Here is a 27,469-nt window from a genome sequence, read left to right as displayed (position 1 = left end):
TCTGCTGACACACATTCAACGGACTCAAGGCTGTTTCCAAGGCACCTTTCTTTCCAAATGTACTTCTCTCTCCAGGCATCTCACCCATACGCAGTATTCAATTAACCACCTCTTAGCGTCTGTGACTCTGAAGTTCATCCCTTTGGCCCAGCCCTCTCCTCTCTCCTCTGAGCTCCAGATAAACAGCCAAAGTGCCTATGTGACACTGTCACTTGGATGTTTCAGAGGAAACTCTAAGTCCCCAGGTCCCAGCTGAGCTAACGACCTCCATCCTGCCCCACAGAGCAGCCAGTGCGCCTCCAGAGACACTACCTTGTGAGGGGTACAGCTGCCTGCCGAACTGATCCAGGCCAGCAGAAGTCTTCTTTTGGCATCTTCTGCTCCTTTACCTCGTTGCATCTGAACAGTCACTAAGTTCTTTCACTGTTATCTCCTAGGCGCCTCTCAGACACGCCCAGTTCTGTCCTTGCTGCTGGTACTTAGCTCCTCAGCACCTCTGCACACCCTCCGACCCCTCCCTCACACTGCAGCCAAGAGTGATCTTTTAAGTGCAAATACCGTATCGGTATCACTGCTTCAAACTTTGTGTCTTTCCCCGAGGACAAAGACCAAATCCCCACCAGGCTGCCCTGCTCCTCCGACCTTCCTGCAGAGACTTAAAGGTGCCTTTCTCTCTCTGCCTTCCAGGTCTCTGCATATGTCTCCTCTGTTTTCCCCAGGTAGTAAAAGCTCAGAACAATAAGTGCCTCAAGGAAGCCTTCCCTAATTTTCCAGATTAAATCCAGATGCCCTCCCCCCATGATACACCACCTCTCCTTTCGTGCACATTTCACAACCATAATTCATTGTGCAATTAGTTGTTTGGTTTTGGCCTCCCTCCCCGTGAGAATATAAACCCCATGACAGCCAGGACTAGTCTCATTCAGTATTACCTCACCAGCACTTAGCCTAGAGCACTGCGAACACTAGATGCAGTATTATTCACTGCTGACTCCAAAGTTATCATCTCAGCCTTCACTTCTCCCTGAGCTCCAGATTCGTTTATGAAATAAACTCCTCTAAGTCTTCACCTGAAGATTTAATAATCAACTGAAATGTAACATGTCCCAAACTTCTCAGTTACCCACCAGGAAGTCTACCCCTTCCCCTGTCTTGCTCATAACAATGAACAGCACCACCGTTCACCCAGGTTCTCAGGTGGAAAACAGTAACTGCAGCTACCACCCTGGCTTCCTCTTTCCTTTACATCCGTATCCAGACCATCAGAGAGTCATGTTGACGTCACCTTCCAGTCCCATGTGGTAGCCATGCTTCTCACCACCTCCGCCACTGCCACGCCAGCACAGGCCCCTGTCTGCTCGTACTTGGATGCCCACAGCAGCCTCCTGCCCGGGCCTCCTCACTCCCCCAGACCCTGATCACCACACAGGGCAAGAGCATCTTCCTCTCTGCACCCACGGTGCACACCTGGCCAGTGACCAGCAGGAAGTGTCTGCTGAAGGGCTGAGTGGGAATTTTCATTTAAATGTGATTCTTCGGCTCCATACCCGGAAACTGCGAACCTGCATTTCTGAGTCCTCCACAGGTGACTGATGACTGAGCCACCAGGCACCTGAATCCCTCTCCTCCAGCACGCAAGGCCGCCCCGCCTGCTGTCACTCAGGATCCGCGTCTCCTTCAGGCACGTGGGGACCCCTCACCACCCACAGACTTGAAAGAGCGAGAAGTGAAGCCTCCTGGGAAACACGAAGGGAAGCCAATGCTAGATGCTTTCTCTTCAGCAGAGAAAATCATCGCTTTACCAGAGCTGGCCCGTAACTAGTGCTTCCTTTACAAGATATTTTCCTAAGTTTAGTCATTCTAAAACTTTCATCAGGATAAAAAACAACAGCTTTGTAGTTAATATGATTCATAGTCCAGGTTTTTAAAATAATAATCAATACTCTTTCACCTTCTTCACATAAATACAAAAATAAAACCAAATAATGGGAGATTTTTCCTTTGGTTACTCACTTCAGCGGATGCTGAAATCCTGGGCTTCTGCCCTGTGTCCTCCCTTCTACTCGAACTCCCTGAGTCGGGTAAGGACAAAGACCTCCGAGGGCGGCACGGAGAGCAGAGTCATTAATCGTAGCAGGTGGCGCCACCTCCCGATGTGGGAGACTCTCTGTCATCCTGGGCAGACGGAGAGGCCCACCCCACCTCCCTCCCTGGCTGCTCACCTGAGCGGCTTGTTCTCTGGGCCCGTGTCTGTGAGGCCCATCTCCTCCAGTTTGCGGCGCCGGTACAGCTCGTAATGCCTCGTGTGCGTCTCATCTCGCAGATCCTCCATGTTCGTACAAATGAGCATCTCCCGGAGCTTGACAAAGTCGCAGTGGTTTTCATTTTCCACTAGCCGGAAAACAGAAAACAGCAACACCGATGTTTAATCCTGACATATAATTAGTATTTGTTGAATGGACGAGTAAATGAAAACACATTTGAAATAACCCAAACAGCGAAATGATCAGTCTGATTAACAGCTATGGTTGTTTCATACAAGTAACCAAGGAAGCAATTCTTCTATTACACACACCGAATTATAGGCGATATTGATTAACAGAGGTTTGCTCAAATTTAGTAGCCAAGGATAAACAGGAAATAGGAAAGAAATACATTCTATTCTGTACCATGTGCTCCAGTCATTCACTAGTATTTTGTTAACAGTTTATAAACCATCCTTAGGACGTTTCACATACCGCCTGAAAAGAGTATGTAATATTTTTTAACTAAAACTTCAAGGTGGTAAATTCTGCACACTCGAGAACACCACCTGTGCCTGCTGTAAACATCAAATGCTTGTCACACCATGCCACATTTGTGATTCTGCGTCACATGTGTTACTGTGATCAATAGTTTTAAGTACAATTATTGCCTTTATATTTTCTGTACATTAAAAATGTTACGTTTTGTCAATATTTTCCACTAATTACAAAATTTGTCAACTTAAAAAAAGCAGCACTGGGGCTTCCCTGGTGGCGCAGTGGTTGAGAGTCCGCCTGCCGATGCAGGGGACAGAGGTTCGTGCCCCGGTCCGGGAAGATCCCACATGCCGCGGAGCAGCTGGGTCCGTGAGCCATGGCCGCTGAGCCTGCGCGTCCGGAGCCTGTGCTCCGCAACGGGAGAGGCCACAACAGTGAGAGGCCCACGTACCACACACACACACACACACACACACACACACAAAGCAGCACTGGGAAACCAGTACCAGCAGGGGTAATCCATTCCCCATTAGTTGGCATCATGAATGAATGAGCCAGTCAGGTGCTAATTACTTACTCATTGTAGAGTTAGACAAATGCTAAAAATTATTACTTGGCTGACTGGTTTGTTTGGGAAATAGTTGGCAATACTTTGATGAGTAAAAATATACAAATTTACGAAGTGGTTTATTGTGTCACAGAATTATCTAGTACTTAGTTTACGTACTATGTTTAAACAATACTGTTTACGCTCAAATTTTGTTCAAAGTACCCGACCAGTGACTCCCACCTTCTGAACGTCCTGGTGCACCTGGGCCGGTAACGTGATCTAAGACAGGAAGTAGGGAGGCTGTGCCTTGCGCCTCTGCAGACGTGGCTAAAACAGAACAGAGCCAACCCTTCTGACAGCCAATCATAACCCCAAATCAGCCTCACCTCCTAGAACACATTAAATTCAACTTTCAGGCTGTCAGGCAGAGCACATATCCTCGTTTATCTCCTTTACCTTGTACGATGCCCCAAGGGTACTGGCGAGCTTTGACCATCTTATTTCCAACTTTCACCTCATCCATACTTCCTACCACAGCAAACGGCACGTGTCCCTGGAAAGGAGCCAGGACATCAATCACATCTCATACCAGTAAAAACAGAGAAGAGAAACTTTACTAAAGAACAAATGTGTTAAAGCCAAATGGTCTGCTGTGCCTCAGCTTTTAAAATGTGCCCTGTGAATGTGTTCACAGCTGTTCACGTGTACGCCAACTGTTCTACAGAGTCATCTTCAGGCCCTAGAGAGAGGATTATTTACTGAGCATGCCCCACACGTATTCCTATTTTGCTGCAAGAATACAAAAACAGAATTCTAGCACAGGTATCATTTCCCTCATTATTATCTTGGTCCTAAAAGACAAAGATAACGTTGAGGAAATCACACACACCCCCCCCATATAACCAAAGTGTTTATATATAGTGTATATCTACATATATAACACAAATATAAAATAATATTTAAGTCCCAAACTAATGCTAAATACACATGTTATAGAAATTTAGAGGAGGGAGAGGTCTCTTTGGGCAGGAAGACACAACCCAAACTGGAGACGGATCAAGCAGAATAGGAAGAACTAGCATAGTAAGGAGAAGATTTTGAACAAAGATACAATAGCTGGATTTAATAGCAGTGAGTAGACCGTCCTGTCTGAAGCTGAGGATTAATGTAGGGGAAAAGTCTAATGTAAACAGTATCATGTTTAATATTTTAATAATTGACAATATTTAGTCTCTTAATTGTACCCCTCTGAAAACTTATTCCAGGTGGGCACAAAAAACAAATTAGATATAAAGACAATTTAACACACAGAAATTAATATCACTTCCATTTACATTAGTCAGCTTTCTATATATTTAAGTATCTTAACATGAACAAAGTATGAAAAAATCAGAAAAAAGGGGAGAAATGGAACAAACAGGTACTGAATGTCACTGTGTCAGGCAGTGAACAAAGCTGTATCCTCACAACAACCCTTAAGACAGGTATTATTAACCCAATTTCATAGATAAGTTAACAGTCTCAGGGAGGTTAATAATTCCCACAAGAACACATGGTAAAGTCTGACTCCAAAACCCATGATCCGTCAAAATATAACCAAGTATTTAAGAAATCTGGTAGCCTCAAGTAACACAAAGAACTTAGTCATCCTCAATCACAGTAAGTTATGTATAATTAAAATATACTAAATATATTCTGTATTAAAATATTTAAAAAGTATGTGAATATTTCATATGTACCTGTGACCCTGTAAGGGAGAACGAGCTTCAGTACCAGATTAGAAAGCTCTCCTTAAAGATTTTAGGATCCTAAAGCATTCTGAGGGAGGCCGTAATGTCTTCTCATGTTCTTAAAGACAGGACAGAAAGGAATCTTTCTAAGGCAATTAAATATGGTTCCACAAAAGATGAAGCCCGGTCTCACAGATGTATCACTTCATTTAGGTGAAAGTAGGGAGGAAAGAAAAATGCTCAAAAATATATTCTCATTATACTTTTCCAACTCTAGAAAATAAAACATTTCCCTATACTGGACTCTTTCAAAATTCACCTTGTTTTGGAAGACAGAAGTGAAAATACATTAGTAGCCGCGTTACTTACTTATAAATCACTTTTTTCATATGTAAAACAGAAATAATATTCAGTTAAGAGCTTACATTCATTGAAGCATTGACTTTAGCAATAGTTTCATCATCTGTTGGGAACTGGTATATCTGAACACCATTGCTGACCAATTCACTCATGAGCTTGATCTTAAACTTCTGTAATTCAGTTTTAGAAATTGCATCTGCTTTGGCAATCACTGGTATAATGTTCACCTATTAAGAATAAAGAGAAACAAAATCTCATGATTGAGGATGTATTTTTTAATCCTGAAGCTTTTGCATTCAAAACCACTCAGTCCCTGACAAATTTCCTTGACCTAGATCAGAGGACAGGCAAACCACAGTCCACTCACTCCCTGTTTACATAAATAAAGAGTTACTGGAACACAGCTAGGCCCATTCATTACACATTACATATTTCCTATGGCCACTTTCTTTCTATAATAGCAGAAGTGAGTAGTTGTATCAGAGGCCCACGACCTGCGAAGCCTGAAGTACTTACTACCTGGCCCTTCACAGGAAAAGCTTGCCAACTCCTGACGTAGAATCATTGGCTTCATTTTTACCAGATAATCGTATACAACCACTCCTACAAATGCTGGCCTTACAATAACTGCTTTTAAAAAGCAGAGCTCTGGCACTTCCCTGGTGACAACAGTGGTTAAGAATCCGCCTGCCAATGCAGAGGACACGGGTTCAAGCCCTGGTCCGGGAAGATCCCACATGCCGCGGAGCAACTAAGCCCGTGCGCCACAACTACTGAGCCTGCGCTATAGAGCCCTCAAGCCACAATTACTGAGCCCACGTGCCACAACTACTGGACAACTCGGGCCTAGAGCCCGTGCCCCACAAAAAGAGAAGCCACCGCAATGAGAAGCCCGCGCACCGCAACGAAGAGTAGCCCCCGCTCACCGCAACTAGAGAAAGCCCATGCGCAGCAACGAAGACCCAACGCAGCCATCCACCCATCCATCCATCCATACATACATACATAAATAAATAAAGCACAGCTCTTATAAAGTTCATCTTTCATCTGAATTCAGGTTTAGAAATCTCACATTTTCTTCTCTCAGTCTCTGACAATTCCATCATACACAAAATAAATAAAATGTAAGCCGTGAGCTGAAATCCACTGCATAATTATTAAGAATTTTTTATTTCTTAATACTCTAAGCACTAATTAATCAGGGTGACTGATCTCAGCAGACCTACGGAACAGGCCAAGGGCCTCCTTCTGCCTCTCATTTAAGCAGGTCCCTTTTCCCAGTGACTTCCTCTGACCTGCACCCCATTGTCAGACTCTTACCCAGATGTTGAAAGAAGGAGATTTTACGAATACCAACTAAAAACGTTCACGACTCAAAGGAATAACTTTCTCAGCATTGTTTTTTTTTAAATTATTTTATTTTATTTTTGGCTGCGTTGGGTCTTCATTGTTGCACGCTGACTTTCTCTAGTTGCGCTGAGCGGGGGCTGCTCTTCGTTGCAGTGCACGGGCTTCTCATTGCGGTGGCTTCTCTTGTTGCAGAGCACAGGCTCTAGGTGCATGGGCTTCAGTAGTTGTGGCACATGGGCTCAGCAGCTGTGGCTCGCGGGGCTCTAGAACGCAGGCTCCGTAGTTGTGGCGTACGGGCTTCGTTGCTCCGTGGCATGTGGGATCTTCCCATATCAGGGATCTAACCCGTGTCCCCTGCACTGGCAGGTGGATTCTTAACCACTGTGCCACCAGGGAAGTCCCCCTTTCTCAGCATTATTTAAAAGTCCTATCACTGGCCTGAGAGGAAGAGATGTGGGGTCCTGAAGACCAACTGACCTGCGACGCTAGTTCCGTATGATTAACGTCCCCACCGAAGAGTGATATCTCCACAAATTCAGGGGTTTATAGGTCTTTTGGGTTATTAGTTCGTTTTTAGTGAAAGACTTCAGGCTAAGTAGTCATGTGTGCCCAGAGAGTGAGCTATCAATGTAATTTTCAGAATGAAAGTGAAAACTAAATATCATAATTCCTTTTCTATTCTTAAATGTATTTTTCTTCTCCAATTTCACACTGATTTACTGTGTACATTTGGATTTATTGGTCTTAAATACGTTCCAAAGGAGGTAAAGATTTTTCCAACTATCCATGAAATAAACTTTTCAGCAATTGTGGGTAAACAGCTTTCAAGATAAGTTAGTCAAAGTATATAAAAATTTGATGCCAAATTCTTGATTTTGGTATCATATAATATTGATACATAGATATTCAATAAATTATGCCAAGTTAGTAACTTCTAATTGATTCCACTATTAATAGCAGAAGCAGGCCAGTGTACATACATGACGTTAAGCTTTTTGATTGTAGCATATGCGCCTGAAACTGACCTTTGCTGAGGCATCTATTTCAAAGACATCCATTCGAATAAACCCACGGCAGCTGCGGACATAGCTACTGGCTACCATCAGGTAAGGAACCGGGCAGCCCTGCCTGGAGGACCCCCTTTCAGAAACCCTAGATGGCCGAGCCTGGAGCAACCTGCCTCTCCCTTGCCAGCCCCAATTTGCATGCTAGTGCTTTAAAGTCACCACCAAAGGGGGAACCTGTGAAACCCCAGATGCCTCACCCTCAGACCCTGATAGAGGCTAAGCCCAGGTTCACGACCCCTCCCTCCCTCCCCCCCACTCCCACCCCACCGTGTGGCCTTGAGTGTGCTGTGTGCCCTCAGGACCCGTAGGGACAACCCTTGCTCCTCGGAGTCCCCTGAGGCTTGTTGCTGATGTGCATCCTGGGACCCTAAGAACCAAGAGGGCTGGCCCAGCCACGACAGTGGCCCTGGCGGAGGGGGACGTGGCACCACCCGCACAGCAGGTAACTCTCCACGTGGAGGGAGCCGTGGAGCCCTGTAGTAAGAACAAGACACACTGTCGATTTAGTCCACCCTCACACCTGCCTTCGAGGTAGATACTCTCCTGGTTCTGGTTTGAGAGGCAGGGAGACGGACGCTCGGAGGGGAGAAACCTGCCAGGAACAAGGGGCGATTAGGTGGCAGAGCGAGTACTGCAGGCACCTCTGCCGCCACCAGACAAGCGCAGCCTGAGACAGAGCTGTGCGCTCTTGCGTTTATGTCCCTTGAATAAGATGGGTTTCCTGTATCAGACTCAACTATGAAAACAACCGGCTAAATGGTCAGAACATCCGATCAGGTGAACAGACTCTCACATCAGCTTCCTCCAGGCCCGTCACAGCCTGGGGACTGTGGTACTGGTCAGAAGCCAGCCCGTCTCTGCACCGACGCTGCACCCACTGGCCCGCGTGCCTTCCACACCGACTTCCGTACAGAAAGCAGCAGTGGCCAGATGCCCTTGCTTTCCCAGTCCTAGCTCACGACATGCTCAGCCAGGTAACGGAGCTGCATCCCTCACACCATCAGAGGTCACAGGAGAACCCTGGAGACTTTTTAGTATAAGACAGTAGTCTTTAACTGTCTTTTAAAGAAATAAAAAAACTCTCAAGTGACTTAATTTGTAGATACTATATTTTACAGCTCCCTGAACTTATACATAGCTCATTGGCTCAGAAATTCAAAAATAGGTTTTCTGGATACGGTTGAAATAAAAATGTAATTTACTGTAACATGTGGTGAGACTTTAGACCTTGATCTTCATCAGTGAGCTGCTTCTCACTTAACATGTCATACAGTAAAGTTAGTGTCAAATAAATTCTATAGTTAGGTGAAAATGAATACCCATATTCTGGCATGCAATTTAATCACTAAAAAAGGACTAAAATTTTATGTTAATGCTTTTTCTTTGCATCTCATCTCCCAAACTGAATTTCTCTGGAAAATATCCTAAAATTGAAAATTATCAAATGTTTTTAAAATGCACAGAATAAGAGTTATGACATATGTATATATCATAAAGATACTTTAATAGTTCCCAAGTGAATGAACTTGGAACTATTAAAATGAACTGAAGCACGATGGTTGGTCCTTTTCCAAACCCACCTTGCTGTCCAGGCTTTTCATGGTCAAGAGATCCAGTGTCTTCAGAGAGTGGCCCGTCGGGGAGATGAAGTAGAGGCACACGTGGATGCGAGAGTCGTGGTAGTTAAAGAGGGAGCGTTTGATTTTCAGCTCTTCTTGGAGATAGGCCTCAAACTGAGCGTCGATGTAGTCAACAATTGGTTGGTAGCTGAAAAAACAATTATTTAAATATTTAATACAATATATTCATGATACCTTAATAAGGTATATGCATAAATCTAAAGTTTGAGATCTGTATTTTCACCAGTGAACAGTTGCTATCTATGCTAAACAGATAACTTAAGTAATAAAACAATGTGCAAACGTGCAGGTACAAAGGCAGTACTTTGAAACCATCAAAACAACCTGTGCTTTAAACCATTTTATAGAAACAACACTGAACGTACACTAATTCCCTCTCACACTCATTCACACACTGGAGCCCTTCTGGCACGGCTTCCCACACTTGCCAGGCTGCATCTAATTGCAACCAAACTGGACATGGCATGTTATTCTGCTGAGAGAAGGCACGAGTATCAACAACTTAAAAGATACTTAAGTCAAATTCCATGACTCCCTGCTGCTGAAATCGGATCGTGAGGCGTGGAAAGCATTAACGTAGTAAGGAGGAAGTGCACACCCACGTGGAAGCGCCTAACTGGTGACGCAGGCATGACCTTACTTACTTACAAGCAAGGGAAAGCCCGTCGCAGCCGACACGTGAGTCCTTGCCTGGACCCTCCTCCCACCTGGTGCGTCTGCCCCCACAGCTGTTCCAGGCTGTTCACCCTTCAGGGTGCAGCTCACAGCACGATGCACTGCAGACAATAGTTTGTGAACGGTCCACTTCATTTTGGTACGCTAAATCACCGCCTGTGAACCTCAACTTTCTATGCGTAACTATTCTCATCAGGCAAATCTGGGCTTCCAAGTGAAAAAAGCAGCAAACGGATCCTCTATCAAATTCCCTGGACACCTTTACACTTACCTGTAGCCCCTAAACAGAGCGGTCAGTAACTGTGCAGCTGCAGTACTAATAAATGTGCATTCAGCGGAACGCCTGGCCCTGCCAGTCCTCGAGGATCATCACCTCCTTCTTTCAAACTCATAGAACCCCTGTTGTCCCCAGGCACACGGGCACGCAGCTGGGGACAGAGACGGGACCGTACGCTTCTGTGCTCTCCACACAACAACACAACAGCACACCTTCACCACATCAGATGTACTATCGGGGACACCATCCTTGGGAAACTGGTCTAAATGTGACCCAACGTGATGCCATCCCCAAAATAATAAAACAGTAAAAATTAATCTGTAAGTACATATTTAACATAAAATTTCCAAAGAAGCTTCTATTAATGACTTAAAATAGATCAATTATAAATAGCCATAAACACTCCTCTATCTGAATGCTTTGCATAATGCCTGTCATAAATGAAAACCATAAACATTTTTTGTTAAATAAATAATAATAACATTAGAAATTCTTCCACAGTATTTTCCTCTAGGCTTCCGTTTCCAGTACCTTGCAGGTTCAGTCTTCAATGAAATGAAAGACACTGGCTTAAAATACAAAAACCACCTCCTTTTTCAAAGTACTCATAAAGGGTAAGGAAGTAACCACCTCAAAACTGAAGAGAGTAGAAACAGGGAGGTGAGCAGAGGACCAGAGCGGGCTTGGTAAATGGGCCAAATCCAGCCACGTTCCTTTGTTATTCATAGTCTGAGGCTGCTTTTTCGCTACAAGCAGAGTAGTTTGGACAGAGGCCGTAGGTTCTGCAAAGCTTGAGATATTTACTTCTCTGGCCTTTACAGAAAAGGTGTACCAGCCCCTGCACTAAAAGCATCAGTGCTAGTTTCATCCTGAGGCCAGTTTATCAATGTGGTTCTTCGGCTTTGCTCCCGAAGGATCTGCGGGACAAGAAGGAAGAAAGCGAAGTCCAGGTCCACACAGGAGACTGCCTCCCCACACTGGGCTGAGGTCCTCAGATTACACCTTCAGTGCGGGAGTGAGCTAGAAGTAAACCCGCAGTTCCTCCCCCCTCCCCAAGGATGTGAGGGAAGGTTGCCCTGGCACTAAATGAAGTTGGGAAAATAAACGGAGAGGGAGAACCAGCCTCAAGAACTTGTGGCCACGGGGTCAGCCCTCGCAGGAATCCACGGCCCGGGTTCACACATGGCCTCTGATTCTGAGAACCTCAAGCCACAAAACTAGGATCCTGAGTATTAACACCCAGAGGGACCTAATGTAAGCAAATCCAAATCTGTTCTGAGTATCTCCACAAATAACTTTTCAAAGATCATGAGAACTCCAATAAAAAAACAACCAAGCATATAGGGGAGAAAAGGCACAATGAATAAGAACCAAAGGAAAAAACAAACATCAGTACAATAACTGCAAAATTGCAGTGTACTGGAATTATAAGATATAGTTACAAAATAGAGACAAAAGAAATAGAAATAAAGGTGAACTTGAATATACGTGCTGGGAATAGTAAAGTAACAAAAAGTGATCCTACAGATATGAATATGAACCACACAGAATGTACAGATTTGAAAACTATAATAACCAGAATGAAAAACTCATGGATTAGTTTAAAAGCATATTGGACACAGCTAAAGAGAGAATCAGTACACTGGAGGATAAATCCAAACTAATTATCCAGAAAACAATAGAGAGAAGAAAAAAAAGATAAAACTATGGAAGAGAGACTAATAAACACAGAAGACATAACGAGAAGGTCTAACATACATTTTAACACCGTTTCAGAAGGGGCAGAAACAGCATCTGAAGAGATGATGTCTCAGATTGTTTAAAAGAACTGATGATACTGTTCAGACTCAAGAAGTCAAACAAATCACAATCAGGATAAATTATAAATAAATAAAACCTAGATATATCACGGTAAAACTGGAGAACAACAAAAACAAAGATCTTAAAAGCACTGGAGGAAAATAAGGAGGATACTCTTAAGGGGAAGACAGACTCACAGCTGCCTTCTCAGCAGTAAAAACAGAAGCCAGGAGACAGTGGAATGGTATCTTCAGTGGGAGGAAAGAAAAAAAATGCCCACCCAGAATTGTATACCCAACTAAAATTTCAAGTATGAGAGTAAAACAGAAAATTTTGTTTAAGAGGGTAGTAAATACTGGCTATATAAAATGATAATAATACTGTCTTGTGTGGTTAGGAAGAAGAGAGAGAAAACATGACAGGGTAAGTTGGAGGGGTGGGGGGGCGGTTAACAGTTTAACTGTTCAAAATTCCATTTTATTGTCTATTTGTATCATCGAGGACAAGTACAAATATTAATTAACCTCAAACCTTGATTAGGTTAGAGATTATGTTTGTAATTTCTAGGGTAACAGCTACAAGAATAGAAATCAAGCAAGAAAGGAAAAAGAAACGTGAAACTCGCGACAAACAGAAAACTCAAAATAAGATGGTAAATTTAAACCTAAAATATCAGTAAATATATTACCTGTGAATGGACTAAGCACACAATTAAAAATAAATATTGTCACAGTGGATTTTAAAAAGGAAAACCATATGCTTGATCAGAAGCACACCTAAAGTACAAGAGTACCCAAAGGCTGGAGTGAAGGAAAAGAAGAGCACGCCTCCACAAGGAAGTGACCTCTGACAACACAGAAGCCTCACAAGAGGAAGAGGTCGCTACCTAGTGATAAAAGCGTCTATTCTTCAGGATAAAATAAAAGAAAAAGTTAATTGAAATGGGAAATATCAATACTACATATCAAAATGTGTGGGATGCAGCCACACTTAGAGGGTAAGTATGGGTAAAGCCATACTTAGAGGGTAATTTATAATCTTAAATACATAAGGCTGAGAATCAGTGAGAAATCAGAGAAAATTAGATCAAAATCCAAAGAAAAGTAATTACAGATATAAGAGCAGAAATTAATAAAATAGGAAAAACAGTAAGTATAAAATTGATAGGATCGACAAAGCCAAAATTTGAAAAGACCAAGTAAACTTACCACACTTTGTCAAGGCTGACCAAGGAGAAAAGAAACAAGCACAAATAACCAGTACCAGGAAAGGAGGTGTAGATGTCATTACAAATGATGAAGACAATGAAAATATATTAGAAGAATATTATCAACATCTTTAAGTAAATATATTTGGGAATTTGGATGAAACAGACTCCTGGAAAATTGTAACTTTTCAAAACTGTCTCAAAAAGCAACTCCAAATTGTCCTATAATCATTAAAGAAAATTAATAACTCAAAATCTTCTCAGAAAACTCCAGGCCCAGATGGTTTTACTGGCAAGTTCCACCAATCATTCCAGGGAAGAATAACTCTAATCTTACACACATTTTCCCAAAAAACAGAGTGAAAAACTCCCCAAACTCATTTTAGAAGGCTAACATAACATTTATTTAAAAAAAAAAAAAAGTATAAGATACTGGTTGAAAACCTCACTTATAGACATAACATGCAAAAATACTAAAAGGAAAAAAAAAATCAGATACAGCACAATATAAAAAGAATACCAAATGGTATCCAAGACTGCCAGGTTAATTTACCAATAAAAAGTCAGTTACTGTAATTCATCTTATTAAAGATTAAAGGAGAAAAATTACAATCTTTTCCACAGAATCCAAAAAATACCTGATAATAATATGTATTCATGATTTTAAAAAAACAACTCTTACTAATAATATAAAGTAACTTCCTTATTCTAACTGAAAAAAAGAAAGCAGCACAATTCAGGGCAAAAAGGAAGCTTTCCCTTTGGAGTCAGGGCAAGGCAAAGATGCCCACTATCTCCACTGACTCTAGTGGAGTACTGCCAGTCCCAGTGCAGTCAGGTATTAAAATGCGAGAAAGGAAATAAAGACCACTGTCTTCAGCCATGCTGGAGGAGCAGCAACTGGATCCACACCCCGCCCCCGCCCCCACCCCAGCCCGGACGAAATATATGGAAAGGGGGTTTCAGACACAGGACAACAGGCAGTAAAAATGCTGATCACTGGGAGATGAATGAGGCGAGTCTACAGCCTCCCAGCCCCACTGCCTGCAGACAAGTTTCTGGGGCCCAGCACAAAAGAGGGCACAAAGCCTGGCAGACCCACTGAGGACGGAGGAGAGATAGGCGCTCAGGGAGGCCAAAGTACTGAGACTTCACCAGAGGGCGCCGGGGAGAAGCCACAGCACCCGCCCCAGGAGAAGGCACCGCCCCGGGGGAGCCCCTGGGGAAGAAGTGGGCTGTAGGGCACGTGAGGGGCCTCAAGGCTGTGGACATTTCCTATAACTGTCGTGGTGGTGGGTAGGAACTACACGTTTGTCAAAAGTAACTAAATTGTACACTTAAGCAAACAATGCATTGTATTATTCTATGTAAATTATACAGCAGTAGGGCTTCCTTGGTGGTGCAATGGTTAAGAATCCGCCTGCCAACGCAGGGGACACGGGTTCAATCCCTGATCTGGGAAGATCCCACATGCTGCGGAGCAACTAAGCCCGTGCGCCACAACTACTGAGCCTGCGCTCTGGAGCCCGTGAGCCACCACTACTGAGCCTGCACTCTAGAGCCCGTGCTCCGCAGCAAGAGAAGCTACTGCAATGAGAAGCCCGCGCACCGCGACGAAGAGTGGCCCGCGCTCGCTGCAACTAGAGAAAGCCCATGCGCAGCAATGAAGACCCAATGCAGCCAAAAATAAAAAACAAATAAATTAAAAAAAAATTATACAGCAATAAAACTTATTTAAAAAGAAGAAACAAAAGAATTAGAAAGGAGGAATATGCCATTATTTGCAGATTATACTATTACATACATAGAAAACCTAAACAAATTTAGAGACGAGTTATTGGAATTAATCAGAGAATTCACAGAAGTGGCTATATGCAAGATCAATTACATTTCCATACACCAAATAGAAAATGAAATATTTGTAAGAGATGCCATTTACCAGATCATCAAAACTACCAAATATCTAAGAATAAATGTAAGTGATTTCTACACAGAAAAGGCCTTTGCCTCCTCCACCGACCTGCTTCCTCCAGAAAGCCCACAAAACTGTTTCCTGAAATCTAAAGCAGAACACACAAGTGTTCTGAACAGGCTAACACATAAAGACAGTCAATGATGCAACATATTTTCCCTCTAAAGCAAACTTTTAGGACCTAGGAAACTACCTCTAATAATGAAAATATATAACTTTCAAAAAGGAGAAAGAACAAAAAGTCATTGCTTTGCCCTAGTCTATTTCCTCCTTTTATAGTTTAAATTTCATATAGAATCTATAATCAATCTTTATAATACCATAGGAGGGGCTTCCCTGCTGGTCCAATGGTAAAGTCCGCCTGCCAATGCAGGGGAGGTGGGTTCGATCCCTGGTTGGGAACTAAGATCCCACAGGCCGCAGAGCAACTAAGCCTGCGCACCACACTACTGAGCCCGTGCTCCACAACTACTGAGCCCGTGCACCTCAACGAGAGAACCCGCGTGCTGCAAACTACAGAGCTCACGTGCTCTGGAGCCCACGCACCACAACTAGAGAGAGAAACCTCGCATGCCACAACGAAGAGCCTGCGTACCTCAACTAAGACCCATCACAGCACCCCCACCCCAAAATAATAAAAATAAATACATAAATAAATTTAAAGAAAAAGAATAATTATAATACCGTAGAAATAATGACAAAAATAGTGACCTAATATAAAATACAAATAAAAATTTCATTATCAAACCTTTCCTGCAATGCTTAATAATGTACCTGGCTAATTTAGTTAGAATTTCACAAAACAATTCATGCACCATGGATTTGGCGATTATATATTTGCCATATATGCCTTGTTGTTTTTTTTTTTCCTCAACAAGACAAGTCTTGCCTGAAAATTAGTTAAAATCACTTAATATACACCAAATTGTCATATCAGGAAATAACTAAAACTATTTTTGCTGAAACACACACTTAAAAAATGTGATTCAAATTACTCTAAAGAAATTAGACAACTGGATAGAAAAATGTCAATTTGTTAACAATAATAAAATATTGCTTAATTATTTAAAAAATTTAAGTCTGGGAGGAAAGGCATGGGTTTCCACAGTTGAAAATCAAATCACAGCACATAGGGCAAGAAGGCAGATATCCTGAAATAAGAAAAACCTATTTATTACAAGAGGAAAGTGTGTACCTCTCTTCTTTGTTTATTTGGTCACCAAATCCCACTGTATTCACGATGGTCAATTTCAATCGAACGTTACTTTCCTGGAGTTCATAAGTCTGTGCTTTAAGTCTAACATGTGGGTAAAAATGTGAGGATTCATGGTCTTCAAAATTCGTATTAAATAGTGTGTCAATCAGCGTTGATTTTCCAATTCCAGTCTCCCCTGAAAGAAATGCAGGTACATCTTCACAGGTGCACAGGATGGATGAAGAAAAACAGAACAGTAAACTCTTACAATGGTTTCACGGATCCCAAATATTTCAGATACTTCAAAGGCTGGATTGTCCCTGAAATAAATACATGCTAAGGCTGGTCCACTGAGTCACCAGCAGAGCATAAAAATGAATCACGTGTGCTAAGTTACTCAGAACTCTGAAGAAAGCACTGAAATGTTTAAAGAACAAACAAAAAGTTTAAAGCAGTAGAGCTAAGAAAACCAAAACTGATAGAATTTAAATAACTGGAAAAAAATCTGTAATCATGATCTTAAGTTGCTAATGTGGGCACCATGCTGCTCATGACAAGAAGGAAGTGAGCACAGGAACAGGAAGGAGGAATCTAGGGGGGCTTGGCACTTACCCACGCAGAGAATATTAAAGCAGAAGCCTTGCTGAATTGATCTGTTGACCAGCTGATCAGGCAGACTCTCAAAACCAACATGGCCAGACATGGCTAAAGAACGAGGATTTTCTTTTTTTTGCTGAAAGGAAACAAAAACAACGGCAACAGTTTTTTAAAGTCTTACTAAAACAGGATATAGGCACATTAGAGATAAACATAATTTATCAGAAAAAAATTAAAGACTTTTTGATCATTATACCTCCCCCAAGATACAACTGGTTAAGTTTGTGAGAAACCTGTGTCCAGACCCTCAAAACACATATTTCTTATTATCTTCCTATGATGAGAGTCCAGCACTACTTATGACATAAAAATATTTGATTTTCCAAAACAGGAAAATACTGTTGGATGAAGAAAGCTTTACAAGCAACCAGGGGTGGGAAGGCGTATTACAGACAAGTAAAACATAAGACGCGCACCAAAAGACGACAGAACAGCACCAGTAAAGCGCCAAAGAAGAAGTGACAGCCCGGAGTTCTGTATCCAACGAAAACACCCCTCACAGGTGAAGGCAAATGAAGACAGTTACATTTGCTAAATGTACAAATGACATTTACGAAACGGCACGGCCAGAAATGCTACACGACAAGAAATGCTAAAAGTTCTCCAAGAGAAAGGAAAATGACAACAGACAGAAACTCAGATCTACAAAAAGGATGAAGACTGTCAGAAAGGTAAAAATATGGGTAAACGTAAGAGAATTTTTTGCTTGTTTTAATTTCTTGAAAATATAGATTGACTGCTTAAAGCAATAACAACAGTGTATTACAGGATTTATGATACATGGAGAAGCAGGATGCATGACTGTGACAGCACAAAAGATGGGAAGGGGAATGGAGTTACACTGTCGTAAGGTTTCTACACTATACAGGAAGTACTGCAACACTGAAGGCAGTGAGTGATAAGTTAAAGCCCACATCAATTACTGTTTAAAAAAATAAAAGACCAAAGAGGGTTAGCTAGTAAGCAATCATAAAAATACTCCATTAATCCAGAAGGAGGCAGGAAAAGAAAAAAAAATGAAAGAACAAATGGGACAAATGGAAAACACATGGCCACAAATGTATGGACACCAAGGGGGGAAGTGGTGGTGGGATGAACTGGGAGGTTGGGATTGACATGTATACACTAATATGTATTAAATGGAAACTAATAAGAACCTGCTGTATAAAAAAATAAAATAAAATTCAAAAAAAAAAACGTAAAAAAAAAGAACACACATGGCCAGTTGGTAGACTTAAACCAGCTGCGTCTATAATTAAGGAGAAGTGGTCTAAGCCAGCTGTCCAACAGGACCTTCCATGACAAGGCTGAGCTGCCAACTGGAGCCACCAGCCACATGCCGTCACTGAGCACCTGCACGTGACGCATGCAACCGAGGAAGGAACTTTTTAATTTTATTTCATTTTAACTAATTTAAATTTAAATAGCCACGTGTGGCTAGTGGCCACCATACTAGACAGTGTAGGTCTAAACTTTTCAATTAAAAGGAAATTGTCAGACTGGATAAAAGAGCAAGACCCAAATATATGCTGTCGATACAGTAACCAACTGCTGATGGTAAAATTCATATGGGAAGGCATAAGACTTAGAACAGCTAGAATGACTGTACAAAAGAACAAGCTGAAGGACTTACAGTATCTAATCTGAGGCTACAATCACCAAGGAGTGTGGTATTGTGACAATCTATTATTTATCTATTTGTCTACTTAATCAAAGTTAAAAACTTAGAGTTATCAAGGAATATGCAAGTCACAGACTGGGAGAAAATAGTATATATATGACAAAGCACTTGTATTCAGAATACATAAAGAATTTTGTAAGATTCAATAACAAGACAACCCACTTAAAAAAAAATGGGTAAAACACTTGAACAGACACTTCACAAAAAAGATAACAAAACAGCCAATGAGCACATGAAAGAGTGCGCAACATTATTAACAGGTATCAGGAAAATGTGAAGCACAACTACAATAAGATACCCCTGAACAGCCACTAAAATGGCAAAAATTTAAAAGGCTGATAACATCAAGCGTTGGAGATGATGAACAAAGATGGGAACTCTGATAAGTTCGCTGCTGCACATGCAAAATGGCACAGCCGCTCTGGAAGGCGGGCAGTGGTTTCTTATAAAGTTAAGTACACATAACCACACAGCCAAAAGACCCCGCTTGCCAGCACCCAAGATAGAGCACCCATCCACACAAGGACTGACGCACAGATGGTCGTAGCAGCTTTCCTCCAAACAGTCAGAAGTGGCAAGAAACAAGCGAAGGCCCAACAACTGGCAAATGGATAAACAAGTTGTAGTGAATCCACACGATGGAATCTTGAACGACTGACACATTCCACACGTGGAGAAATCTCAAATGCTAAGTATCTAAACAGTGATTTATTCACTGTGATTTCAGTTTCAGAAAGAAAAAATCTTTTCCTATATTCTCATATATATATGAACATGGATGAAGATGTCTCAAAGGGTAGTGACAGACTGTTGGGAGTGGACCTGGAGGTGTAGGTGAGAAAGACGAGCTTGTCACTGTATATGGTGAGAGAGTTCCCACGAGGACCCCAAGACTGCTGGCACCAGTGTACCCACACCTTCTGGTTATTCAAACGCTAATCTAGGTGCTGCGGTGAAGGGGTTTGACAGATGTCATTACGGTCCCAAATCAGTTAACCTTAGAAAGGGAGATTATCCAGGGTGGACCCTTAAAAGGGACAGAGGACTTCCGAGTGGAAGGGATTTGAAGCATGAAGGGGCCTTGCCTTTCCAGTTCCCCTTGCTGTATGGGTCGCAAGGACCTAAGAATGATCTCCAGAAGCTGGCAGCAACCGACCAGCAAAGAACAGAACTCTGCCGACAACCTGGAAGGGTCGGGGGTGGGGTGGGGTGCGGTCCCAGCTGGGAACCAGCAGCCGACCTCCTGCACGTGAGGCCTGGGTGGAGAAGCCAGGGGAGCCAGCCTGGCGCTCCCGACCCGCAGGCTGGGCGCTAATCAACAGCTGCTGTTTTAAGCAGCTCAGTCCGTGCCATTTGTTACGGAGCAACAGAAAACTAGTCCACAAACGAGTTGTGCCCTTCGAGTCCCTTTTACCAGGTAAGCCTGTTATCTCTGTGATTTAAAAAGAAGAGAGAATGAAGAAACACACTATGCTTCCCAGCTGGCCGTGAGAGCGTTCAAGAGGATTAGAACAGTATTTGTTAGAGTTTCTATTGGAAGCACAAAAGTTGAACTAAATGGCCTATAGAATCCCTCCTGGTTCTAAAGCATGTGATTTTAATGTCATGGAAATAAAAGAATCTTTTCAAAAATGTGGGAGTGGTCAGCATCATTTAATGAAGAAGAGGGGCTGGAGAGAATGAGGACTGAGCAGTGAGCACTCAGTGCATCGGTCACTAAACAATTACAGTAGTTTCAGCAAAGCGACGTGCTAGAAGACAGATTAAGAGTAATTCAAAGTCTGCGAGGTGCTAAAATAAAGATGGAACAGACTACAACTACCAATGAGAGAACAGAGATAAAATGATGGCAGCTCGGTGGCCAGATGACCAAGTGTCAGAACTGGGGGGACCTCAGCACGTGTGGGGAGGCAGAGGCTGCTGGAGCATGGAGCTAAAAGAAAGGGATCTCGTGACCCGTGCTCACAGTTACTGTTTTCTCTTTTAAAACACTGACAACTCACCTCGTTCACCAAATTAAATTTACTCCCTCTTTCTAAATATAACTTTTAATACAAATTACCCAAACACATCCCTCCTGTGCAGGCACTCAGAAAGCCCTCAGAAGCACTAAGGTCTGACCTCGCACTCAGGAAGGCTCTGACAGGGCCGTCCCGTGGCGTCCCACCCTGTCATCATCAAGGTCTGTGAGGATGCCAGCTACAGCAGTGTCAGGCTCCCCCTGCCTGCCGTGGCAGAGCTGGAACCTGCATCTGCTTAACGTCAAGCAGGGTAGAGACGCTGTGGACAGTCGACAGTGATGCAGTTTGTCACTGATTTTTAACTTGGATCAACATAACAGTTAATTCATATTCAAGGTAAGTAGAACAAAAGTCTTTCAGGTCTCTCAGTAGTTATTCTGAAACCACAGAGGCATCCAGAGTACAAGGTGGGTCTACTTAAAAGATATACTCACTTTCTCTTCATTGTCAAATACTTGTGTGGACATATGCGCTGTTTTTGTTGCCATGTGAGACTGAAAGAGCTGAAAAAGAAAACACAGATATTACTCCAAAAAACCCTATATCTAAGTAATGTACTTACAGTAAAAAGGAATTCCAATATTGTCATTATCACCAAGCTTTGAGTTGTAATCTACACAAGTGACTCATGTTTAAAACTGTGGTTTTCTTGCTGGAAGGATATCTGCACAGGTAAGTAATATGTGATAGTCAACACATGATACACATTATTGCACTTACACCCACACACACAAAAATGTAAAAATTATCATGTATAGAACCCCTACCACATGCCCATCACCATGCCAGCTCACGGAGTACGTGCTCTTTTTTTTTTTTTTTGCGTTACGCGGGCGTCTCACTGTTGTGGCGTCTCCCGTTGCAGAGCACAGGCTCCGGACGCGTAGGCCCAGCGGCCATGGCTCACGGGCCCAGCCGCTCCGCGGCATGTGGGATCTTCCCGGACCGGGGCACGAACCCGTGTCCCCTGCATCGGCAGACGGACTCTCAACCACTGTGCCACCAGGGAAGCCCGGAGTACGTGCTCTTATTTGATCCTCAGGACAGATCTGAGCTACACACATTACCACTCCACAGCCTGCACAAGAAAATTAGGATTCTGAAAGGTTAAGTAACTCACCCTAAACCGTACAAGCCAGTAAGCTGTAGGCACAGGTCTACTCTGACTGCAAAGCTGGTGTTCGTTCTACTGTACCAAGTGTAGACCAAGTACTCAGTCACCTGTATGCAGGGAGTGGGGAAGACAGTACCAGAGAAGCTGTGGGAATTTAATTTCCAAGCAACCGCCTCAAGGGCACTGCTGCCCTACTCTGGAGGGCAGTGCGAGGCAAGGAGGAAACGTGGCCTTTTTAAAAAGTAACAGGAACATGGATGTAGTAAGAAAAAACGCAAACGGTGCCAATGAGAACACAGAGCAGAATAAGTACGTTCCCTTCCTCCCCTGATTCCCTGCAACCTCAGCAGTGCTCTCCCCAGAGGCCACCTCCTGGGGGTAGAGGATGCGTGTGGTGGGAACGTGCAGTCTCTTTGGCTCACAGACATGGCACATAACCCATGCTCTGCAGCGGGTGTTTCCTTTCCACTTAATCTATGGTGGGGGGACTTCCCTGGTGGCGCAGTGGTTAAGAATCCGCCAGCCAATGCAGGGGACACGGGTTCAAGCCCTGGTCCAGGAATATCCCACATGTCGCAGAGCAGCTAAGCCCACGAGCCACAACTACTGAAGCCCGCGCGCCTAGAGCCCGTGCTCCGCAACAAGAAAAGCCACTGCGATGAGAAGCCCGTGCACCACAACTACTGAGCCTGCGCTCTATAGCCTGCGAGCCACAACTACTGAGCCCACGGGCCTAGAGCTCGTGCTCCGCAACAAGAGAAGCCACCACAAAGAGAAGCCTGCGTCCCACAACTAGAGAAAGCCTGCGCACAGCAATGAAGACCCAACGCAGCCAAAAATAAATAAATCTGTGACTCTGTTTAATAAATAAATAAATAAATAATGAACACTCCCTCTTAAAAAAAAAAAACCTCTCTGGTGCAGACTGTTTCCGCAGAATGTGAGCTGCCTCACTCCATCTACAGGACAGCGCTCTGTTCTGTAAACTACACAACATGCAGATGCACTGTCTTTAAATACAGTGAACTACACTGCAGTGAACAGCTTTGCCCACACGTGGGACGGGGGACTGGACCCTGTAGCAAGGGAGGGGCGTGTCTGGCGCCTCGAACCGCCCCTCCCCCCCACCCTGGGCTGTGAAGGTAACACCAACAGACACACGGGGCACGTCGGGACTGCGTTCTACACAACGTTAACGACCCCCTTCCTCTGGTACTTTCTGGGTAATGTAAGCTTTTGAAGACTGACCCTGGGACTTAACAGGACACGTAGCAAGTCCAAACTCTGAGCAGCCAACTAACTGAGCGCACTGTGGTGACAGGTGGCTCTGGCCAGTGGGAAGAGGCCCCGTATAAGAGCACAGCCAAGGCTCGGGATGAACACACAAGCACTGGCTGTGTTTTTACCATTTAAAAAGTGAAAAGCACGTAATGATACGAAGCCCACCAGAACTGGCCTAGTGTGGTTTTAACTGTACACACAGCTCCCTGACTCCCCCCAGCCCGTCACAGTGTGTCACACGAGCCAGAGAGCACATCCCCACTCTGAGCCAGCACAGAAGAGTGAGAGCAGAGGGAAAAGAGAGCAGTGGTCACGGCTACGCACAAAAAGAGGAAAGACAGTGACACTGCGCTGGGCCAAGAGACGGCCAAGCATCAGGCAAGGCGGCATAAGGTGGGAAGACCCCTGAGCCCCGGAAGGGAGGCCGGATTTCTTATCTGGATAAAGTGAACCGTGAGGGAAAGTTTGCTGGAAACACAACGCTCATCATCTCTGGCGAAGTTACGAAGAGGCGAGAAGCCGAGCCGGGGCAGACGAGTTGTGGGCTGAGGCCTGGAGTGTCCGCCTGGGCTGGGACCTGCTGTCGGGACCCAGGCGCCCCCGAAGCTCCGGCTCAGGGCCCCGCGCAGGCCCAGAGGGAAAGCGAACAGAGCCTTCACGCGGCCACGCGCTGCCGTTGGGATGGGAGCGGGTGCCGCCACGTCTAACTGAACTTCATCAACTACAGAACTCTAATGAAAATTAATCTTTATAAAACTATACTAAGAAAGTAGTTTTGGGGTTTTAACATAATGGAGAGCATATCGAAATTTTTGTGAAATGCTGCTTAGGAAGCAGTTTCATTGATGTGTAAAATTTGCTTAGAAAAAATGAGATAGGGTTTGTACTCCTTTATGATTAAACTTTAAACTTTGACTAATAAAACCAAGGTTACATTTCTGTCATTTATGTAAGTTCATATCAAATATCCACTTTTGTTTATTCATTTCCTGTGTTTCTGAACACCAGCCAAAAAGCTTACTTAAAATCTCTGTGGATAAATATTTTGATCGGGAAGTAAAAATGAGTCACATAAAAGTATTATAAATAGTTATTTTTAGTATTTTCCACTGGTACTACCTGACTAGTCAAATTTCCAAAACACATTTTAGAATGAAAACAGTTTTTAATAAATTAACAAGACATTATTGAAGGTAAAATAACAAAGAGACAAGAGTTGATCCAGTCCCTCTAGTGGCAAACACTAAATTAAAATAAAATCTGGAAGTGGAATTCCAGTCTGCTCCACTACTGACTAGCTTCTTAGTAAATCCTATGCTGGGAACTGGGTCTCAGGAGGAAAAGACACGGCCCTTGATCTTAAGAACTTATCTCAGAGAAAACACAAGCTCATAATAGGCAATCAAATCTCATTCCAAGGCACCAGGGAAACTAACAAAATCACCATCTCCATTTTTGATGAGAGTCAGTAGCTTTTATTTTAAATACAAGCATACGTCATACATACACAAACACACATGTATTTAAATCTCTACACCTACATCCCAGAAAGAAAAACTTTATACAGTACTTTTAACTCCTGGCAAAGTCTAACAAATTTTTTTAAAGTTGTAGTATATAACGAATCACAGAAAAAATGGCAGAACATTTTGGGGAAGATCAGGTTCTCCACCTTCTTCAAAATATCAGTTTGAGGCAATGCAACAGAGGCTGCACACAATCTGTCCTGGGGTCCCTTGGAGACAGGTGGTAGGTGACCTTTTTCCTGCCGGTCAGTTATGGGGAAAATTCGGTGATTCTTTCACAACAGGACCCTAGATTTCCTGACGACTCTTCTGACTCTCCTGGAAACAGTCCTGTAATGCCTCATCACTTCTCTAGGTACAACAATGAGCTTTGGAGGAACAGAATTATGACTTGGGTTACAATAGCTTCATTTTAACTTCACTTTCCCACAGTTTTTATCTTTGTAAAGCTAATCCAAGAAATAGAACCACAGTTTTCAAATTATCCTCTGGTACTGCTTGGAGTTCTTTAGGCCAAAAATAAATAAATAAAAAAATAAGACAGAATGAAGAGCAGAGAGGTCAAAATAGTTATCTGGGCCTATTTTATGGGTTTCAAGAGATCCGCGTTCTTTGGCTTAAAACAATACTTTGAAAGATTCCACAGATGCATTATTTAAAATCATTTTATTAAATCTTCAGCTTAAGTAAACTTTAAAAGTAAAGTTAATATACTCATCTAAAATTTTCCTAAAAACAAGTAGTAAAATTACCTTATTCAAATTATACAGAAGTTGATTTTGGAAGTGGATACTAATTACAACCAGGGAAAAAAAGAAACAATCCAACTGAATCAATAAGACTGGGCACTGTCACGAGAAGCAACCTGCTGGCCTCCTGTCCCTCCAAGACAGTCTTGGTCGAGGGCAGCTTAGGGTAGGCCAAGTTCCATCAAAATATCACTTCAATTTTACCACCATCTCCAATAAACATCAAAGTTAAAGGGTAACTACAGAGTCTCATATGCAGCCTCAAAAGATCATCAAGATGGGAAAATTCTTGAGAGTAATTCATATGAAAAAGAGTTAGGGATTTTAAGCTCAAAAGAAACCCTTACAGTAATGTGTACGTAGCTGCTTTAGATACAAATGCAATCTTATTTTGAAATTACTTTCCCCCACTTAATTAGAAAAGGAGTATTTTATGTTTATTACAGGAAAAAAAACCCCTTTCTAATTGTGTCACTTTAATAACACTACCATGAACACTCCTCCGTGGCAGCCAAATGGTGTGCCCCACAGATATCCCTCCAACAAGAACCGCCCTCTGGCTACACAGGATGCAATGAGCTGATGGCCTCCAGCAGCTGGGCCTGCAGGACTGGACCCACACCACGCCTTCCCAGGCAGCCCTAGCCGAGGCCTGAGCGCAGTGCGGTGTCAGGACCGGGGCTCTTCTGCCCCACGCAGGCTGCCCTGGCAGACACTGGGCTGGCCCAGACTCTGCTGGATCCGCATGGCCTCTGAGGGTCTCTCTGTGGATTCTGCTTCCTCCCCTTTCTCCTCTAGGGCGTTACCCTCCCCCGTCCCATGCCCCCCTCCACCGCTCCCCAGTCAATCTCTAACACTCCTGGCTCTTCCTTGAGGACCCCACACACACCTGTATAACCATCGATCACTGTGTACATCTATCTGATAAGTTTTCTCACAAGAAATCCCTAGACTGTAATTACTGGTCAGAGGTATAAACATATTGCCAAACTTACATTTCCAAAATCAGTATAAAAATAAAGTATCATTTCATTATATAGTCATCCATACAGGTGTTAACAATTTTTTAAGTGTCAATCTGTTAGGCAAAAACTGAAATCTTAATTTGATTTCTGGTATTCTGAACATTTTTTTTTCAGGTTACTGGCCTAAAAAGTACATAGTATATTTTCATTCATCACCAGTTCGCGTTTTCCCATTTGCCTATTAGGGTATTCCTTTTTTGTTTCTTATTAATGAGAGCTGTTGGATGTAACTCCATGCTTGTCATGTGTATTACAAATGTCTTTTCTGGATTTGTCACTGATCTTCTTGGTTTCCATAGAGCTCAATCGAGCAATCTTTTCTATTATGGGTTCTTCCTTAAATGTAAGGCTTAGAAAATCTTTCCACACTCCAAGTTTTTTAAAAACATGAATCTAAATTTTTTCCGAGTTCTCTCATGGCTTCATGTCTTATACAGAAGCTTTTAAGCCTTCTAAACATTACTTTCTAGTTCTGTGTGAGGTACTTTTCCCCAGTGTTGTTGGCCTGTTGCAGCATCAGGGGACAGCAAAGCATATTCAAACATCTATAGTCTGTCTCATGGAGATGAATCTCCCAAGGGAAAAAGCAGGACCCACGAATGAACTAGAGAGGCTGACCTGACACAACAAAGGGAAACTTCTGAAGGTCTCTAAAAAAAAGGTGTCTAACAAGATGGGCTGGGCTGCGCGGGAAGGATTCAGCTACTGACCCGGGCAAACTGTGGCGCCAGTTCCTGCTCTGATCTTCTAAGTTCGCTTTCAACTCAGAATGTATGACCTGTGAGCAAGCAATGAGGAAAAGTATGTGATGTGATGGAGAATGAAGGATGAGTCATGGGAAACTGCAAGTA

At 43.1% G+C, this 27,469-nt stretch overlaps 1 protein-coding gene and 1 long non-coding RNA gene across 2 annotated transcripts in view; one reads left to right on the top strand and one right to left on the bottom strand.

Annotated features, from left to right (window-relative positions):
• The window catches only part of LOC115846372 (uncharacterized), a 33,166-nt gene extending 13,082 nt beyond the window's left edge, over positions 1–20,084 (top strand). The window contains exons 3-4 of the long non-coding RNA XR_004036845.2: positions 7,737–7,837; positions 17,553–20,084. This is a non-coding gene — a long non-coding RNA (uncharacterized lncRNA). The remainder of the gene's footprint in view (positions 1–7,736; positions 7,838–17,552) is intronic.
• The window catches only part of SEPTIN10 (septin 10), a 54,201-nt gene that overhangs the window by 12,395 nt on the left and 14,337 nt on the right, over positions 1–27,469 (bottom strand). Inside the window, exons 2-8 of the mRNA XM_030845046.3 lie at positions 21,358–21,426; positions 17,177–17,297; positions 16,565–16,760; positions 9,379–9,565; positions 5,447–5,608; positions 3,748–3,844; positions 2,223–2,391 (exon numbers count right to left, since the gene is read on the bottom strand). Of these exons, the coding sequence (XP_030700906.2) occupies positions 2,223–2,391; positions 3,748–3,844; positions 5,447–5,608; positions 9,379–9,565; positions 16,565–16,760; positions 17,177–17,297; positions 21,358–21,426 (1,001 nt within the window). The remainder of the gene's footprint in view (positions 1–2,222; positions 2,392–3,747; positions 3,845–5,446; positions 5,609–9,378; positions 9,566–16,564; positions 16,761–17,176; positions 17,298–21,357; positions 21,427–27,469) is intronic.

The sequence above is a fragment of the Globicephala melas genome, chromosome 12 (genome assembly GCF_963455315.2).
Source record: "Globicephala melas chromosome 12, mGloMel1.2, whole genome shotgun sequence".
Lineage (NCBI taxonomy): Eukaryota > Metazoa > Chordata > Mammalia > Artiodactyla > Delphinidae > Globicephala > Globicephala melas.
This window is presented reverse-complemented; position numbering and strand designations above follow the sequence as displayed.